The 19,942-nt window shown below is 43.8% G+C and overlaps 2 protein-coding genes across 2 annotated transcripts; both read left to right on the top strand.

Moving 5' to 3' along the window:
* Positions 1–2,605: 2,605 nt before the first annotated feature.
* On the top strand, positions 2,606–19,669 carry LOC146982385 (serine protease 27-like). The gene is made up of 4 exons (XM_085783379.1): positions 2,606–2,671; positions 18,910–18,930; positions 19,057–19,213; positions 19,298–19,669. The coding sequence occupies exons 1-4, from the start codon at positions 2,614–2,616 to the stop codon at positions 19,584–19,586; spliced, it is 525 nt and encodes a 174-aa protein (XP_085639505.1). The 5' UTR covers positions 2,606–2,613; the 3' UTR covers positions 19,587–19,669.
* LOC146982386 (N-acetylglucosamine-6-phosphate deacetylase-like) lies at positions 6,837–16,025 on the top strand. The gene is made up of 6 exons (XM_085785520.1): positions 6,837–7,009; positions 12,606–12,742; positions 14,907–15,014; positions 15,086–15,154; positions 15,594–15,695; positions 15,794–16,025. The coding sequence occupies exons 1-6, from the start codon at positions 6,837–6,839 to the stop codon at positions 15,871–15,873; spliced, it is 669 nt and encodes a 222-aa protein (XP_085641646.1). The 3' UTR covers positions 15,874–16,025.
* Positions 19,670–19,942: the final 273 nt, after the last annotated feature.

Below are 19,942 nucleotides of genomic sequence, written 5' to 3'. Positions count from 1 at the left end.
TGATTGATAGTGTGTGTATTTGTCGGGCTGATCTTCCATCACGGACTGCGCTGCATTACTGATCATCACCCGGTCACCCTGTCTGTCACAGCTGTGGTCTAACTTCAGCTTCTCACTTCCCTGTCCCTCCTCTCTCTGTCTGCCCGTTCTAACTCCATCTGACGAGGTTCAGCATCACATTCAGGTTCATAAAGGCTCTGTGCTCTGTGCTAAAACAATCTGTCATGGTAAAAACTTGTCGTATGTGCAGAATCGTGACGTAGGACCCCATACATTGTCCGTCACGACGAGAAATTTTCTGGCATGTCAGAAATTAATCGGGAGGTCGGCGACTCGTCTTTAGGACGTCGGGACGTGACGCAGAGCCTCACTAACCATACGTCCCGATTATGCTCACGACCCCGCGATCCCTCTAATGGGGTGTTCCCACCAAACGCGATGAACGCGATTGAATCGCGCGTCAAATGAAATCGCGTCGCGCTAGACGCTCCAGTTTTGACGCTGGTTCAATATGCAAAAAACGCCTCGTCGCGGCATCGCGTCGCGCGACGAGCCCGCCCAAACAACAACATTTCTCCCACTATTTCATTCTCTGGCTGAGATAACCACCGTCGCTGCACTGTTCCTGTCCCTGTAGATGGGACAGGAACAGTGGTGTGGGTCTCTGGCTGCAGGAGGAGGAGACGGCTCCGTGAACTACTGTGTGACTGACCGCCTGTTGAGTGCTTTGGGACGGGGCGGCCGGCTCGCAGCGCCCGCTGGTTGAAAACAGCAGTGATAACGGGCTTTGAGGTCCGAATCTCCAAATCAGAAACGTTTGTAACAGCACCGGAAAAGCAACAGTGAAGAGCTGCGGCTTTGCAGCAGCTAATGGGGATCTGAATAATAAACTAAACTAAACCAGAAAACTTCTAATATTGTCAATAGACTCGTATCTGACTAAGCTGCCAAGGGAACACCAGTACGTCCGTACGTCAGCACGTCGGTGACGATCTCAAAGCTGATAGGCTGTCGCGGCGCGTCTTCACGCGAACGCGATGGAGGCGATTTTTCGCGGCCAACGCGCCCATCGCGCCGCGCTATCGCGTCCATCGCATCGCCCGGCGCGATGACGCGACTAATCGCGTGTTTGCATTGACTTTACATGTAATCTCGACGCGCGATGAAGCGTCATCGCGTTTGGTGGGAACACCCCGTAAGATTATGCAAATTAGGCTGCGACTCGTCTGGGACGAGAAAATCGTGGCAAAATCGTACAGTGTAAACCCGCCTTTATGCAAAAAACAATTTCAAATTAAGCCAGTGTCTGTAATTGTGAGAGGCCATCATGTGAAACTTACATGGCGTCGCTTGAGACACACAGCAGTTCTTTTGACTGTACAGAATAAGTTAGAATCAGTTCATTAAAATGGTTCATGAACTGCTGCTGTCAGGGGCAGGAGGCCACACAGCCCGAGAGGAGGGGCCCAGTTTGAACTGCAACAAGCGCTAATGCTGTTAGCATCTAGCAGCAGGCCTTCGCCACCTAGTCAACGACCTAGTTTTCGTAATTCGGCGAGAAAATAACGAAATAGTTAGTTATTATGGTGTGTATTTTCTTATCTGCTATTTGGCTTATTTCAACATAAAAAACAGTATAGTCAAGCAACTTACATGACTATTTTCTCAGCCTCGCTGTGTTGGACTGAGTGCGGTCAAATGCTGCTAGCAGGCCTTTGTGGCCTAGTTTTTTTTTGAGTGTGTGTGTACTCTTCTTAATTCGGCTACCACTTTCAACAGTATTATTTTTTACTTCAATCAAACTCCGAAATCATGAAAAGGTTATACAGAGCTGGTTTACTCGCGCTGAGTTGCTGAATCCTGTTGCTCGACGTTCACCGTGCAGCACCGTGTGTGCGTGTTGGAGAATTGCATCACGTGCTGGGTTGTAGGTCAGATCACGCCCACTTCACCTTTTTTTGTATTTTCACCATACATCCATGATTTTCACCAAGAAGACTTGGTCGTGTGCTCCTTTTGTGTGATTCTTTTTATTATTACGCACTCTCTGTACTTCACTGTTGTTTCCGCTTGTATAATGTCATGTTTGTTTATGTTAATAAAGTTTGATTGAAAAAAAAACTCGGTCGCAATCATTGAATATCTTTGACTGTATCAAAGACGGTTTATCTTTGACTGTATGTCGCAAATACGTTTTTTACCACATCACATGAATAAATAAATACATTAGCCTAATATATTTAGAGATATGGTCATATAGTCTCTGACTGGTCATTATATGACTCGATCACGACCCCACTCTCGATCCGTGCGCAAGTAATTGGTTGTGATAGGGTCATATTCTGGGCCTGATCGGACTAGTTGTGATTTGACGTCATAACGACCCAATCGGGCTCTCTCTAACAGGTCCGGGTCCGTCCGTGTTTGCTGGGAGGCATCATTTGTGTTTGAACAACGTTTCGTCTCAGAGTTATTGATCCCGGAAGTCCGAATCTGTGAATATCTTTCCAACTTTACTTAACTTTGATAGAGTTGGTGGTTTGTGGGCAGAGTTTGTACAGTAGAGGTATTTAAAAGCAGTGACCTTCACTTTTGGTCCGAGACGTTTCCATCATGGAGGTGAAGCTGCTTTGTGCTGCCGTGCTGTTGGTGTTGGTGTCGGCACTCACAGGTGAGCCCTGCCTGCTCCATATTATAAATAGATATTGTAAGAAATATTATTATTTTGGTCTCAGCAGAGCATCAGTGTTGATCAGCTGATTTGTCTTTATAGTAACGACAGAAGAAAATTATCTTAACTCAACAGAGTGAATAACTTCAGAAAATCCATTATTTTATTCCCATTGTGCCGTTTGTGTATTTTTCCAACAATAGAATTGACTCACTTGGCACAGGCCAACCTTGAAATCTGATTGGCCACCCCTTGTGCCACCCTAAACTTGGTAACTTGTGGCGCTTTTCCACTACACAGTCAGCCTACATTTCATTTTCATTCATGTATGCATGCACAATTACCCATTGTACAATACATACTGTAGTGACATGCTTTATGGGACTATTAGTATGAAAAGAAGTCAGAAGAATATACGAGATATATTCAGAGTAGCTGAGCAAGAGCAGGGCCAGAGCAGCAGTAATACTGCACACACCGCGGACGTAACTGGACTGGCCATCGGGCATACTGGGCAATGCCCGGTGGGCCGTTGACCCAATGTGGGCCGGCCTGGCCGGTCCGCTGTGTTTTTTTTTTTCTTTCTTTCTTAATAAATTCTTTCCAATTGGGCCAGGCTACAGAGGGCTAGCCGTGTGTGCCAGCATCGACACATATTATTGGTCTATTGTTTGTCATTGTCAATCAATCATGGGCTGACAGGCTCAGAGAGCCCTGACAGTGCTGTCAATCACTACACGAACCAGGGTGGGGCGGGACCTCAATGGGCCGGTGGACGGGCTGCTGCTGCTGCTGCTGAGCCAGTTAAAGAGTACAGTGATCGTCTTCGAAACTGTTCCCTAACTTGAAAATGTATTTAGTGTAAGAAACGCCCGGGTGGCGCTGAGAAACAGCGATTAAAAAGCCGGAGTCTCTGGAGGTGGAGGCTGCTAAATTGACAGATCTTTAGTGCTGGGGATCACCACCGCCACCCCCCCCCACCCCCCAGCAGCCACAGGTGCTGCTGCGCCGGGAGACGAGCGAGGAGGACCCGACGATGATGAGCGAGTGGAGGCAGACATGGTAAGTGCAGGGTTGCCAACTCTCACGCATCTGGCGTGTGTCACACGCTTTTAGGTCCTGTCTGACGCTGGATTTTTCAGTCTGTTTTCTCCAAAACAGCTGTTGTAGTATGACCATGAGGAGTCCCTTAGTGTGTGTGGTGATTTTGGAGTCTCTGTACTGTATAGGGGAGAGCGGGGTAAGTAGTGCCAATTTTTACTTAAATTGCCTTTAAAGCAAGGGGATTATAATAATGCCCCCAACTAATATATGTACATATAGTTTAGGATGTTGTGCATCCCTGGGAACAATCACTTTGAATCTTAAATCAACTGTTTCAAAAATATAGCTTTAGAAAAAAAAAAAAAATTCTGGCACAACTTGCCCCCGGTGCGGGGTAAGTTGTGCCATTAGAGAGAATACCCTGGGGTAAATTGTGCCATTGATAATTGAAGTAAAATAGATCATTTTAATCTCACAAATGTTAATACTATATAAAAGCAAGACATTCAATACAAAATTAAAGCCAGAAGCGGCGATGATCGGGCCCTCGCTTGTCCCCATGCAGTCGCGGAGGCCTGAGGCACGCTGGGGGCTGTGGTGCAAAGAAACGCCATGTTTCGTTCATCCACCAGGCTACGAGCACAACCAGACTGGGCAGGTGTGTTCAGGGGCGGTCCCTCATCACACATGTTAAGTTTCAAGCAAATCCGTGCCCACTGCCATGTTTCTCCTATACACAGACAGCACTGCCACTGGCACAACTTAACCCAGGCCCTTTGGCACAAATTACCCCAAGCCCAGCATTTTGAGAAAAAAGGATTCCCCAGCTGTTTTGAGCTGGCATCATGCTAACTGTATAGACTCATGGTGTAGCTTAATGAAGCACTAAAACATGTGTGAACTGTTTTCAAAGTTATCTATAATTGTTCAAACACGGCAATCAAAAAACCTTGATCATAGAAATTTTACTTTGGAGGGCAAAAACTTGTTTTTTGAACATAAATGTGCTTTCCTCTCAAGCCATGTGTCTCCCTTCTTGATAGGATGAGTGAAATGGATGTCCCTTCAAAAATATGTGGTCACATGACCAACTTCTTCTATGGTTTTCTAGATAACAGGGGTGGAACTACTTGCCCCATGGCACAAATTACCCCACTCTCCCCTAACAGTGGAGCTATTGATTAATATTGGAGGTTTTTAATGATTAATCCCCCCCCCCATCAACAGCGGCACGGTGCTGAAGCCTGGACCCGACTTGGTCCGAATCCGATGGCCAAAAAAAAGAGGGAGAGAGCGAAGCCCGAGACACAACCTGACCTGACCGAGTTATGTTTTCAGACTGAACGCGGCTCGAACTCACGCCTGCGGTCGGGCTGGTTGGGCCAGTCCGTTGAAAACTATCAAATCAAGATGCAGACTGTAGCCCAAAAGTACAGCCAGGCAGCTCAGTCCAGAGAGCAGAGGAGAGAGAGACAGCAGCAACAGGTGTGTGTGTGTGTGTGTGTGTGTGTGTGTGTGTGTGTGTGTGTGTGTGTGTGTGTGTGTGTGTAGGCTACGTGTGCGCAACTGCGCATGCATGCACGTGTGCCATACCTGCAAACTCCGAATGGGTATGTAGAATGTTTATTACAGAAGAGAAACACACATTTCAGGACCTGACTTGTATCATCAGGCTGTAATATAAGACTGAAAATCACAGGACATGTCTGTTCTGTCCTTTCATATATTAATAGGCTCAATAGGCTGGTCCAGGCCAAAAGCCACAGCTCCCCACTAGACCAGTTCCATACACTCCAGCCATACAATGATAGGAACCACAGATCTGCTTTTTTCCCTCTTATCTGAAGCAAATGTTGTGTTTTCCCTTTATTTTCTTCTCAGAGTACACCAGAATGCTTCAAATACATGTTAAAGCAGAAGTAAGTGATATATTTGTGTTAATATAAGTCTTAAATAGTTCTATCTTCCGACAGCAATCACTTCTATAGAGTGTTTGGTCTGAAACACGGGTCTGTCAGTCACTCTGCTCTGCTCTGAGCCGAAGAGAAAACATTTATCGTATCCTACAGTTTTTATCCAATGAGGAGAGAGAACGGCATGCAGGGCTGTGTGTGCAGCCAAGGGACGCCGTGAATGTGGCGACGTAGGGAAGAGGACTGTTACAGATGTTACTGGTTCAAAATTGCGGACTTCACGCGTGGTCCACGCGAGACGCCACAAGACTCAGGCATTTTTTTTCTTTGGCGAGACAAGAGCTTTTAATGAATAGCCTCAATGTGCCAAAACAACCACCAGGTGGCATCTGTGAGAACGGAGGACGACAGGCGGATGACTCAGTGATCTGTGCAGTAATCCACAGCTTAAACTCTAGGCTATTAAACTAGAACTAACTACTGTATACCCTGCCTAAATCACAGAAACTATTGTAATATGATAAAGCCTGTCTTGCTTTATGACTTGATGATTACCTATCACAAATTATGAAGGATCATCTGCGCAAGGCAAAGATGATAGCATCAACAAAACACGGCGTAACACACGCGGCTGTATGGGACAGGCTTTTATTTAATTCAGAACAAACCGCTTAGCAAAAATGGAAAATATAGTCTATAATAATTAATTGATCTGTTGTTTGGCCACTGTTTGAAAATAACCCGAATTATGAGCAAATAATCTGATCCAGAGCAGCAGTCATAATCAGACTTCTTCTAAATAAACCTAAACATTCAATAACTGGGTCAGGTCGGACCATGGGTTTTTTTTTTCTCTTCTTCTTCACAGGAGAAAATGAGGTGCGCTGTGCTCACGGACGCGTTGATGTTTTGTGATTTATCTGCTGCCTTGACTCTGCCCTTTATACATGTGCGTTCAGATTAACAATAAGACAAGCCATGGTTGAGTTTATTTAGTTAATAATCAGCATCTTAGTACCTCTGATCCGGAGCGATAGTGTTATGAAAATCGCTACAGTTGAACTGGTCTGGTTTTTAGCTGCTCAATCTCATTGTTTCAAAGAAAAGGGATTGATTTTTATAACGAAATGAAACGAAAACAATATTATATTGATACATTGTTGTTTAGGTCACCAGATCTAAACCCGATAGAGCTGGTCTGGGCTTCGATGAAGCACTACATCCGCTCTGAGGCGAAACCAACTAACAGGGAGGAGTTGGAAGCAGCGATCCAGACATTTTGGATGGAGAAGCTGACCATCAGCATCTGTAATAAGTACATCGATCATCTGGACAGTGTCATTGAGAAAGTTATAGAACTGAAGGGAGGAGCGACTGGCATGTGACCGTAATCGATATCCTGTCCTGGGGATGCTGTTTGTGTGCCTGCTGGTGACTGTAGCCTAATATAAAGCTGCTGTATATTTTAAATAAAGCTAGAGAAAAAAAACAAACTGGGACGGATCCAGGGGGAAACATGAACTGCCACAAAATGTGAAGAACTTTGTAGTGCAGTCACTGAGAACGGAGTTTCCAGGCATGGACAGAAAGGACTTGAAAGACTGCATAGATAAGATCAACGAGTTCTTGCGAACTCCGAGAAGATCATCTGAGGGTCCTATCCTCACCCTACTGTAGCCTACAGTACAGCACCTCCACCCCGACAGCCCCCCTCCCTCCCCCCGCAGCATTGTCCAAGGTGCTGGAGTCTGTGAAACGTGCGCTGCTCAGAGACTGGGCAGAACGGTCCCACTTGCTTTCTCCGTTGGTGGAGATCTCCCACACAGTAAAAGATTTAGGCAACACATTCTTCCAGCTGGCTGTTTTTCTTCCAGTTACAGAAAGTAGCCTGTGCAAAGTACCTTATGAGACACATTAACATCTCTATTCATTTAACGCCCATCGAAACAGCTGATTTACATGTCGGCCGTTAACACATGGCGATTGGCCATTCACGCGGCTTTGTTCTTGGTTTCGGCCAATCAGCTTATAAGCACATGGCTAATTATCAGCTTTCAACCAATTGCACTGTTTTGATGTGTGTGTGAAAGTTATTTTCTTTAGTTCATTTTCGTTTCTTTTGGATTTTTTTTACAACAATGTATCAATATAATATTGTTTTCGTTTCATTTCGTTATAAAAATCAATCCCTTTTCTTTGAAACAATGAGATTGAGCAGCTAAAAACCAGACCAGTTCAACTGTAGCGATTTTCATAACACTATCGCTCCGGATCAGAGGTACTAAGATGCTGATTATTAACTAAATAAACTCAACCATGGCTTGTCTTATTGTTAATCTGAACGCACATGTATAAAGGGCAGAGTCAAGGCAGCAGATAAATCACAAAACATCAACGCGTCCGTGAGCACAGCGCACCTCATTTTCTCCTGTGAAGAAGAAGAGAAAAAAGAATCCCATGGTCCGACCTGACCCAGTTATTTAATGTTTAGGTTTATTTAGAAGAAGTCTGATTATGACTGCTGCTCTGGATCAGATTATTTGCTCATAATTCGGGTTATTTTCAAACAGTGGCCAAACAACAGATCAATGAATTATTATAGACTATATTTTCCATTTTTGCTAAGCGGTTTGTTCTGAATTAAATAAAAGCCTGTCCCATACAGCCGCGTGTGTTACGCCGTGTTTTGTTGATGCTATCATCTTTGCCTTGCGCAGATGATCCTTCATAATTAAAAATAAAAAGTCCAGGCCGGCTGCATGGCTGACGGTGTCACCACTCTCATTATCACTGGCTGTTTGTGTTGTCTGTCAAAAAATGGATGAATGAAACCTATCGACTTTGTATCGGCCGCGTCTTCTATCGAGGGAAAGTTATTTATCCTATGTTTTATCGCCCAGCCCCAAAGTGACACAGACCCGTTCATTCACAAGAAATCATCCAGCTGCACTCTCAAACAAGGTGCGGAGTGAGAAATCTGCGGCACTACTGCACAGTACTGTAGTTGGCTCATTGTGAGTGAGACGTGGGCTATAGTCTACTGTAGCTGCCGTCGTTACATTTTGTAATTGAAAAACTAGGCTACTATATTATTTACTGTCTGCAGCTAGTTCTCCTTTCATCCTCTTGTATTCTGTATCATGAACAGCGCCACTCCTAATCGCGGCTACATTGTGTGACTGTCAGCATTGTCCCCAAAACGTCTGAGCAGTATTTAGTACGGTGCTGCCACCTAGAGGAAAACAGTTGTGGTGAAAAGACACGCGTTCACACGATCCTGCAGTGCAGGAAAAACCGCGCAATTTTGAACCAGTAACATCTGTATGGTGCGTTCAAGGAAACTCGTATTTTTCCGACCATGAAGTGGTACCAGTTTGATCTGGTACGAGTTCACCGGTCAGAAGTTACGAGTGGCCGTTATAGTGACTTTCACAGGTAAAACAGGTCGGAAAAACACGAGTGGGTTGCCTGAAACGCTACAAAGTCGTAAGTTGTGACTTGAAGCTGTAATTTACGATTTCAAAAGCCTGCCTGGAACGCAACATTAGCGAAAACAACCGGACCACTTACTTCTGCTTTAAAATCACAATTTTTTCCTGGGGGGTGCCCCCAGACCCCCCTAGAGGGATATATTTTGTCACCTATTACACCTCTAGCCTACTCAGTTTGCAGGTATAGCCTAATATGTGTGTGTGTGTGTGTGTGTGTGTGTGTGTGTGTGTGAGAGAGAGAGAAAAACTACAATAAACATAACTATTATTATTATTATCTAATTGTCCCTTACTAACCCTAACCCTAAAAATGGCTCCAGGTGGATCCAGGGTGGAGTGGTGAGTTTTGGAAAGAACAACAGCTGTGGTGATCCCAATGCTCCGGGAGTCTACACACGGGTGTCCCAGTATGAGTATTGGATCAAAAGCCAGATCACCACCAACCAGCCGGGCTTCGTCACAGCAGCTTCCTCCAGTGTCGGTCCAGCCACCGGAGTCATCCTCACTGTTCTGCTCTCTCTCTACGTCCTCTCATAGGAGGTTTAATGATGAGTCAGTCAGGTCGGATAAATGTTCCTGAATAAAGACAAACCAAAGCCAAAGCAACAACAAATTTATACTCTCCTATATTTGATAGGCTGAATACCTTGAGGTTCATTTTTCCTAAAACTAAATAAAATCAGTAATCATATTTTCATTTGTTTCTTCTTTACTTTCCGGTGTCTTTTGATTCTCTCTGCAAAACACACAGTTGGTTTATATTTGCCAATTTATTACAAAAATACTCAGTTTTACCATCTTATGGGTTAAAACAAACTATAAATATTCAATATGTGCATTTTTAAGGCAATACTGTTTATGTTGCAATGTTTGCAATTGAATCAAGTCAACTGGACTTTTTTTTAGTTTTTGTCTAGAAGACGTTTCGCCCCTTATATGAGCACAGTGGAGGGTGGACGGACATATGATCAACAACAACCTCAGAGATGAATAATTGATCCCTGTCAATCAAACAAAACAAAATGAGACTGTTGAGACTCATGTTGTCTTATCTCTAGTCCTGCAAAACCAACAACTCTTTACCCAATAACCAATAATAAACATTTTGTTGTATAGAACAAAGACGGGCCTTGAACGCACCACAAGTCACAAATTGATAAAGTTGAAGTTGAACTTTCAGCGGATCAGAAGATCATGAAGTTCCTCACAAACACTTGTGAGAAAAGACGAGGCAGAATTTATTGAACACACGAACACAACATGGAGCTGGTCACAGCAGATCAGGAGCCAATCTGCTGAACCAGGTAATTATATGGTCATATGTGATTTAATAATAATAATAATAATAATAATAATAATAATAATAATAAAATGTAGAAATTGTTCATGGTGGATTGTCACTGTTTGTATAAATCTATATAGGGCTGTTTGTGTCCAGTGATTAGTCTGTACAGGAGGTTGAGGCCTAATGAATGATTGTTACGTGATATGAAATTTACCTGTAAAATAACTTAAATAACATTTATTACAGAGAAAGAGAGACAGAGAGGAGACTAAACATGAATGGGTGAAATATTAAAATGAAATGAAAATGTTTAAAGGAGACATATTCTGTCCCTTTTCTACAAATTAAAATAGTTCCCAGGTGTCTTAAAGACATGTCTGTGACGTGCTTCTGTCCAAAAATTCCAAGGATCAAACATCACAGCTCTTTTCATCCTCTCTAAACAGCCCTGTTCAGAACGGCTGGTTTCAGTGCCTGTCCCTTTAAATGCAAATGAGCCACTGCTTGCCCCGCCCCTTCTACTGCTATCAGGTAGAGGTGGGATTATGCAAATTTGAAAACTAATGACATCATTGTCAGACACATAGGGGACGGCTCATAAAACCCCATTGATTTTAACCTCGGAAGGCTGAAAATTACTGATTATTTTGCCAATTCTCACATTTTGAGGCCAGAAGGCAAAACAAACACCTAAATATATGTTAAAGAGCCTTCAGTGAAAAGTGATATTTCCATAATATGTCTCCTTTAAAGCCCCAGTGTGTAACTTCTTTGGCTTTTTATTAGCAAAAATCAAATATGTCTTTCATAAATCCGTATTTCACTGAAGTGGAATCACAGCCGCATACAAATGAAAGCTTTCTGGTTCCTTAGAATGAGTTGTTACAAGTCGTTACAAATACATAAGTGGGCGACGCACCGAACCGAGGCGGCCATGTTGCATCGTGACCGTAGGTAACCACGGAAACTGAGCGGAGCTGTGGGCTCGGCCTGTTAAAACTGTCACCACTGTGTAGTGTGAGGAAGGACGGAGGCACCGGTGTTGCATTCAGGTGCAGTCAGGCAGACGGCCGTCGGCAAACCAACCGGATGTCACTTTACTCCACCAGAGAAAGACGGTAAAACAATACCACATCACCATGACAACATATTGTCACATTGCCTGTATTGTTTTGTCTCGTGCTGGCGGACCACTTGTTTACATAGACGCTTGTTTATCCTGTTACATGCAGCGTCTGTTGTCTGTCTGACGTCTGCCCCATTTCACCTGAATGCAACATCAAGAATACGTTCAGATATGCAACCGCACCGCTAGATGGGGGGAATTCCTACATACTGGGGCTTTAACGCAATAGTTACTTTTCCTGCTATTCAGTTACTTTTATAATGTAGTAATTCAGTTACTTCTTGGGGAAAGTAACTAGTAACAATAACTAATTAACCTTTAAAGGAACATTGTGTAGAATTCCTCCCATCTAGCGTTGTGGTTGTATACCTCAAGCAACTCAATGGTATTTTTCATGCTGCATTCAGGTGAAATTGGGCAGACGGCAGACGGACGACAGCCGCTGCACGTAACGGCATAAACATGCCTCTATGTAAACAAGTGGTCCGTCAGCACGAGGCAAAACAATACACGTGACAATATGTTGTCATGGCGATGTGGTATTGTTTTACCGTCTTTCTCTGGACTTCTGTGACTAAAATGACATCTGGTTTGTTAGCGACGGCCGTCTGCCCGACTGCAGGTGAATGCAGCATCAGTGTAACGCTCCATTCCTCCTCACTGCGTTACCGCGGTGACTGAGCCGACAGCTCCGGTGTCTCCGCTGAGTTTCCGTGGTTTCCTACCGTCACGCTGCCACTGAACGTAAAAACATGGCGGCACCACATGGCAGCAGCACCGAGCTTACCCGCTCCATGGAGATATGAATGATATGAACGGCTCATTCAGAGCTGAAAGGAACACTTCACTTTGTTGATGGGGGGATTACTGGTTAATGAAAAACAGACTTTTGAACCAAATAATAAATTTTCGTGAATAGATAACAGGAGAAGTTACACAATGTCCCTTTAAATAATAACCATGACAATGCAAACCTTTTTTACGTAGCACCTTTTTACAAATAAAACAGAATCAGTGGAGAACAGACTACATGGATCAGTGTAAATAAAGATTATTTGTTCTGGTTCTGACCCAGTTCCACCACCGGGATCGTGGGCCTGTTGCCCAGCAACCAGGTTCCCGCCGGTCGGACCGTCTTCTACGGGATGATCGCAGACGGGATCCACACCAACCCGGCTGCTCTGCGCATCGCACACCGAGCCCACCCCTCAGGTCTGAGGCCGCGAGGCTCCGCCCCCTCTCTGTGACATCACTGTCACATTACAAACCACTGAGCTTCGGTGATGATTAACACTAAGGAATGTTTTTTTTTTATGTTTTTATGCGAGCGGTCATCTTGTTTTCAGGCCGTCTGTTCGCACGAAAACGCAGCTTCACCAAAAAAAATCGCCGTAAACACAGCATCGTTTCTAGAAATATCGGCGTACACACAGATCGACTAAAAACGCTGTTGTACATTATTATATTATATAATAGGTTTAGTTTTCTCAGGCTGTTGAGGGAGGAACTGAAACTAAGAATCTTTCCTCTGAGTGTCATTTCACATGATAGATGAAGAATTAGCTTCTGCTCATTGCCACCATAAACATTAAACATTGTTAAACAGTCAGGCATTCATTTACTCACTGATAAGATGGAACAAAGATGATCCGGGTAGATTTATTGTATAAGCTCCGGTAGCAGTGGTGATAAAAACCCATACAAAGTCATAAAGATGGAAAAACATGATGTGATGAAAATATTGGTTAAAGGTAGGGTCTGGAGTTTTGTTTGTTGCAGTTTGTAAACTAAACATTGAAACTGCGTCCCTCCTCTCAAACTAAGCTGTGTAGCCTCCTGCCCCAGACAGCAGCGGTTGTCATGACAACAAAGGAAAGGAAATACAGTCTGAGTGAAGCGCTGGAGCCGTAGGCCGATAGCCGACCGTCACCAACACCGGGGGCCTCTGGTGTTATGTTGTTATGCCGTTGTGGTGAGCTGGGAAGACGGTGTTAGCGGCGGATGCTAATCTCTACCGCTAGCCGAAGTTAGCATCGAGCTAGCTCACTACAACGGTCCTCATACTTGTTACCAGTTGAGGCTTTAGTTGTCGGTGACGGTGGGGAATCGGTCCGCAGCTTCAGTGCTTCACTCAGACTGTATTTCCTTTTCTTTCCGGTCCTGACTGCTGCTGCTGCTGAGAGAGAGACGTGCTAGCACTCGTTAGCATCAGAGACAGTGCGGCTAGCAGCCCTGAGCCTCCTACTATGCTGCACCAAAGACGGTTTATAATGGAGTATCTTTGGCTGCACGTAGCTTCACCTGAGCTAAACAACATATAAACCAGTGGAGGCTGGTCCATAGAGGCAGAGGAGGTTGGTCCTCCTCTATTTTTGAGAGGCAAGAGAAAGATCAACATATTTTTAAGAAAGAGTAACTGGTTGAAATAAACCTTTACCAAATCATTTATAATATATTTTTTAATCTCTTTTATGGAAGAAAATCCACTAAATCCACTTAAAACAGCTCAACAGCGCCGCCTGCAGGCGGAGGAGACAGAGTAGTCTGTGTGAGGAGCAGGGAGCAGGAAGGTGGGCTTCTGTCCTCCTCTAGACGCCTCGGGGCGGGATCTCCTTCCATTCACTCAATGCATTTAGGATTTTTTCATGCTGATCTATGATTGGCCAAGACACGTAAAATGACGCGCTAAGGGAGGACGTCCTCCCTTACCAATCACCAACCAGAACACAAGATTGACAGTTCTCGCTAAACTTTCACTCCCAGCTGTGCTGCTCATGCTGCTGCTAGGACAAAAAATACAGAGTTTTTAGAGATATTGGCATCGATTTGAAAGGAAATATCAGCAGATTTCTGGATAAACTGTTTGGAGATATCAGAGAGAAGCAGTCAGGAGGTACCAGTAAGGAGATGTGACAGCGTGTGGTGGTTAGTGGTACTGACGGTAAACTCACTTACCCATAAAAGACATGCTAACCAACCTGTTTAGGGTGAAGTGGTTAGCATTGTCGCTTATGGTGCAGGCGACTTGTGTTCGAAGCCAGATCAGGGCAAGTCACTGAACAACATTTTTTTTTTATTACATCCCACATCCATGATAAAGGCTCTGTCTTTTTCATTAGGCCTGTGTTAATCTGAAAACAGTAGGATTGAATAAAATTATGTTGTTTTTAAGAAATCTTGTAAGACATTGTTTAATTTTCATTGAATATAAGAAAGTAGGGATAAGTAGTCAACTAGTATAAAATAACATGACACCGTGGACTGGTGTTCCTCCTGTCCTCCCCAATTTTTTCAGTCACCAGCCGCCACTGCTAACAACAGTGTGATGTTTTCTCTAGAGAACAGTGTTAATGACATGTCGTGGTTGAACTTCCAGGTCTGGTTCTGGTGATGGATGCGATCGCGGCGATGGGTCTCCCCCCCGGCCGCCACACTCTGGGTCAGCAGGTCATCGAGATCCAGGGTCTTCACGCCTACGTAGCAGGTCTGGTCTGATTGATTGATTGATTGATTGATTGATTGATTCTCTGTTTGAACTCTCTCTCTGTGTCTCAGGCACGAAGACGCTCAGCGGCAGCATCGCCACCATGGACATGTGTGTGTGCCACTTCAAACAGGCCTCAGGTCAGTTTGTCTCTTCCGGTCTGTTAGAGCAGAGGTTCTCAAAGTCCTTGAGGGTCCTTGAGAGGGATCAAGGGGGTCCCCAACTTTTTCTTGTTTTTTACCACTTTTTTCTAGAATTTTTAAACTTTTTTTTGAGAAATTTTACTTTTTACTAGAATTGAAATTGAAATGTTGAAACATTTTTGGAGAAATTGTACCACTTTTTCCAGAAATTTCTCTACAATATTTCCACAAATTTACATCATTGGCTCTAATTTGAACACACATTGACTAAAAAAGTAATGTTCTTATGTCTCAGAACAAATATTTTTATATTTTTAGTGTTTGCTTTGAAATTTTGTCTTTGATATAAAAAAGTTTGAGAACCACTGCGTTAGAGGTATAGATTATTTAACAGCATAATAATGATAATAGTGTGTGTGTGTGTGTGTGTTGCCAGGCTGCAGCCTAGAAGAAGCTCTGGAAGCCGCCTCCCTCCACCCGGCTCAGCTCCTGGGGATCAGCCACAGGAAGGGGAACCTGGACTACGGCTCAGACGCAGGTCACAGCCCTTCAAAATAAAACACACCATCATTTCTGCACTGTTCAAAGTGGAACACACAAACACTCACACTGATACACACTCACACTGTTTTGCAGACCTCGTTTTGCTGGATGACGCCCTCCACATCAAAGCTACCTTTATCTCTGGAGAGGAGGTTTGGAGAAAAGCACCATAGAAGAAGAAGAAGACGCTGACAGCTCTGGACCCCGCGGTGCCTTCAGGGGACGTCGTTCCCCACAGAACCACAAATCTACGACCAAACCAAAACCAGGTCGACTCAGACTGAGACTGTGTTAGAAATTATCTAAATGTCCTGAACAGGCCACCGTACAGTAGCCTCGTAAACCAGCCTCTTGCGGAAATGCATTTCATTTCATTCCGAGGGAGAGTCTGGCCTCATTGCCGCTGTAAGCGTTTGGACTGAAACCCTCAGAAGGCCGAGCCAATCAGCGTCGCCGCTGTGATTGACACAGCACGTTGGCCAATCAGGGACCGACTGGTGCAAAGGGTTGTCTGTCAACGCTACTACCAAAGATATTTAACCGTCTTTGCTACTACTCCCGCCCAGCTCCCGCCCCCCAAACGCTTACAGGGGGGATGAGGCCGGACTCTCCCGAGAAATGAAATGAAATGCATTTCCGCGAGAGGCTGGTTTACGAGGCTAACCATACAGAGGACAAACCGTACAACGTAGGTAACACCACGACGCCTCTCTCTAGCGCCACCCTCAGGCCAACTGGTTGGATCAACACAACTTTTTCACAAGGTTTCTGAATTTACGACGCAATGTTAAAAGGTTGTTTTTTTTAATGAATGATTCTGCACTTACTGAGACTGACACAGGTTTTTATTTTACCTGGATCCAAACATTTCTGTATTATATTTTATTTTAATCATACGACACAATTTTGATTTGAAGGGAAACATTTAGGAACTTTAAAAAACTGCTGATTTAATCTTCAACAAAGTGCTGTGTTTTCTAAGAAACATTTTCTATGCATAATGTACAATAAATTGTATAAATGACATCGAGCTACATAAATAAAATTTGACTTTAATGTTGCAAAGTTGGAGTTGGATTTTCCCACGCTGATACTAATCATGGTGTAATTTATATAGACACAGTTATGAAAGTTTCAATTTGGATTAAAACTCATAAAATATTTTATAGTCGTTTATGGGATGTCAGACGATCATCGATAGAACGCCATTAAATGATTCGAGTTAGTGGTTTGTGGGCAGGGCCAGGTGAGTGTACATGTACGGGTATTTAGTCACCTCTTCCTCCGCCAACATCAACTCAGTCTGGAGACGTTTCCATCATGGAGGTGAAGCTGCTTTGTGCTGCCGTGCTGTTGGTGTCGACACTCATAGGTGAGCGCTGCCTGCTCCATATTATAAATAAATATTGTTTAAAAAAAAAGAAAAGAAATTAATATTAAATTGACCTGGTTTCAGCAGAGCATCAGTGTTGATCAGCTGATTTGGCTTTATAATGATGACAGAGGAAAAATATCTGAACTGAAGAGATTTAATAACAATAGATAATAGCCTAAATGATTTTATGCCTACTGTGATTATTATTATTAGGGCCACGGAGCAAGCGCACCGGGCACTGGTCCCTACAGCTATGAAATAGCTATGAAAATAGCTGTAGGGACCTGGGCACTATTGTTATTGTGTGGATTTTTTCTTCCTCAACTTATATTTTTTCATCATCTGGATGATTTTCGGTTCGCAACAGGACAAATTATATATCAAAACGTGCGGTTCGATCGGGATCGGTGTGCGATTACTTTTCTCAACAGTTTTCAAATTTACGAAAACTGCGCAAAATTTTACATTGAAGTCAATGGGACGGGCGGGAAAAAAAGAGCAAAAAATTACAATCATTGGAGTTTTTCAAACGTCTACTGCAGGCATACTTTCACCTAGAGACTTAATTTGAACTTTAAACAGTAGGCACAAGTCTTGCGTATTGGTGTATTATTCCACATTTTGATAGGTTGTACAGTTTTTGATCAATCCCTGATCAATGACCATGATCATTTTTGCAGAAATTATAAGATTATAATGGGTGTGTATTGCACGGAATGTTCGTGTCAGAGTGCGTGACATCATCAGTTAGAGTGGGAGAGAGGCCAGAAAAACTCCAGATTTTTTCTCTTTCCACTCTCGGCCCGGCCACAATTTACACTCTATACACATAATTGTTTCAGAATTTGTAAGACAAACTTATTCTGTTTCTCATCATGTGCTCAAAATATCAGAGAGACTTACAGAATTTAAACTCTGAGCCTCTGAGTGCGGCCACGTCTGTCCCTGCTCCTCATTGAGTCCAATACAAAGATTTTCTGAGAGAAGCAGAACGGCCTGATGTTTTAAAACTGCCAGCGTCTCCAAAATATTTACTGTAGAAACACCAAATCGTACCAACTTTTTCAGGAAGTCCTTAGAGCAACGTTGATCTGTGTTTTGTTCTGATAGGAGTTACCGTTTTCTCACCCTAAGCCTAAATGTGAGACCGGTGCAGAGGCAGAAAATGGCTATTTTTCTCCACGTTTCTGTCTGTCTCAGCCTGCGGGGGCCCCTATCGCCGTGGTAACCTCTTTGATCCTCAGGCCAGAGCTCGTTAACTTCATAAACAATCCACCTGGCGCTCGTTTAAATGTTTATAAACACAGACACAGCTAAATCAGACTGACACAGGATGCAGCTACTAACTAACTATGTGACAAGTCAGTCACACACACACACACACAGACTCTAGAGCCAGCTTCATGTGATTACAGTTACACACACAAACACACACACACACACACACACACACACACACACACTTAACCTAATGTGGTTACAGCTCCTCCATATCAGTGCTTATAGAAAGATGATCATGTGTCTGTCTGATCAGCTCTGTCTTGACCTTAAGATCGTGGGTTTGATTCCCATGTTGACAGAGATGGCAAAACCGGCAGTAGCCCCGTGGGCCTTTCAAAATTTCCTCAGAGGAAATTTTCTAGTTTTTAATTGTTGTAGTATTAATTGTTCTGTATATTTTTCAGGAACGACAGCATAAAATTGTGCTTTTCTTATCTGACAAATTTACTCTAAATGTGAAATGAAGTTTCTATTATACCAATAAAAACACAACATAAACATAATACTGTGATTTCTATTGATCCATGTTGTTTTTCTTGTGTCTCTTCCACAGGAATCGACGCTCAGCCAGACGGTGAGTTTAGTTCAGTTGTTTAATGTAATCATTATAAAAGATTTTAATCTGAATTGATTCAGTTCATGTTGAGATTTTTCACAGATACGCTGCAAACACACATGAACTTTGACCTTTTACCTTTAGTTTGTGGCATCGCGCCGCTCAACTCAAGGATCGTAGGAGGTCAGGATGCTGCTGAGGGGGCGTGGCCATGGCAGGTCAGTGTAGAAAGCTTTTATATCTGTGGAGGCTCCCTCATCAACGACCAGTGGGTCCTGACGGCCGCTCAGTGTTTCCGCAGGTGAGCTCTGACACATCAAACACCTCACCTGTCCAAACAGAGGGATTAAAAAGTAGTCACGTGTTGTCTTGTTGTTTTTCTCAGCGACAACACTTCTGGCGTGACGGTTTACCTCGGACGTCACACACGATCAGGCCCAAATCCTAATGAGCAGCGCCGCACAGTGAGCCAGATCATCAATCATCCAGGATACAACAACAGCACGTTGAATAACGACATCACCCTGGTGAAACTGTCCTCACCGGTTACATTCACCAGCTACATCAAACCTGTGTGTCTGGCAGCAGCTGACAGCGTCTACAAGGACGGGACCAACACCTGGTTCACCGGCTGGGGATACCTCCATACTTTAAGTAAGTACCTATATCAATGAGTAGTAGTATTGACTGAGGAGGCTTTCCCACCAACCTCGTTTGGTCCGAACTTTCTGTTGATCTGAACCAAATGTACAGGTGTGAAAGCTCGTCTGGACCATCACCCAGAACAAAAGCTCATATGAATGATGGGGGTACAGTACCATATGATAGGGTATAGCAGCTCTACTGCCAGGAGATTTGAGCAAATTGAGCAGAGCTTTGGTGACTTTGCGACTACGTCATATGCCTGTTTACAAACCAACCAATGTCAAGCACAGGGAGACGCAGCGTACGTAGGTGATGAGGACAGGACGTCAATTTGTCATAAACAGTTCTTTGGTGTGAAACCAGAACCAACTGGATCAGATGTAGA

The sequence above is a fragment of the Trachurus japonicus genome, chromosome 8 (genome assembly GCF_045865225.1).
Source record: "Trachurus japonicus isolate A0001 chromosome 8, Traja_1.0".
NCBI lineage: Eukaryota > Metazoa > Chordata > Actinopteri > Carangiformes > Carangidae > Trachurus > Trachurus japonicus.
The sequence above is the reverse complement of the archived record's forward strand: the minus strand, read 5'-3'. Positions and strand labels throughout refer to the sequence as shown.

Coding starts and splice junctions, on each gene's coding strand:
- LOC146982386 (XM_085785520.1), top strand. CDS start 6,837: ATGAAGCACTACATCCGCTCTGAGGCGAAACCAACTAACAGGGAGGAG. Junction 7,010..12,605: donor AAGGGAGGAGCGACTGGCAT/GTGACCGTAATC, acceptor GTTCTGACCCAG/TTCCACCACCGGGATCGTGG. Junction 15,696..15,793: donor GGACTACGGCTCAGACGCAG/GTCACAGCCCTT, acceptor ACTGTTTTGCAG/ACCTCGTTTTGCTGGATGAC.
- LOC146982385 (XM_085783379.1), top strand. CDS start 2,614: ATGGAGGTGAAGCTGCTTTGTGCTGCCGTGCTGTTGGTGTTGGTGTCG. Junction 2,672..18,909: donor GTTGGTGTCGGCACTCACAG/GTGAGCCCTGCC, acceptor TCTCTTCCACAG/GAATCGACGCTCAGCCAGAC. Junction 18,931..19,056: donor AATCGACGCTCAGCCAGACG/GTGAGTTTAGTT, acceptor TTTTACCTTTAG/TTTGTGGCATCGCGCCGCTC.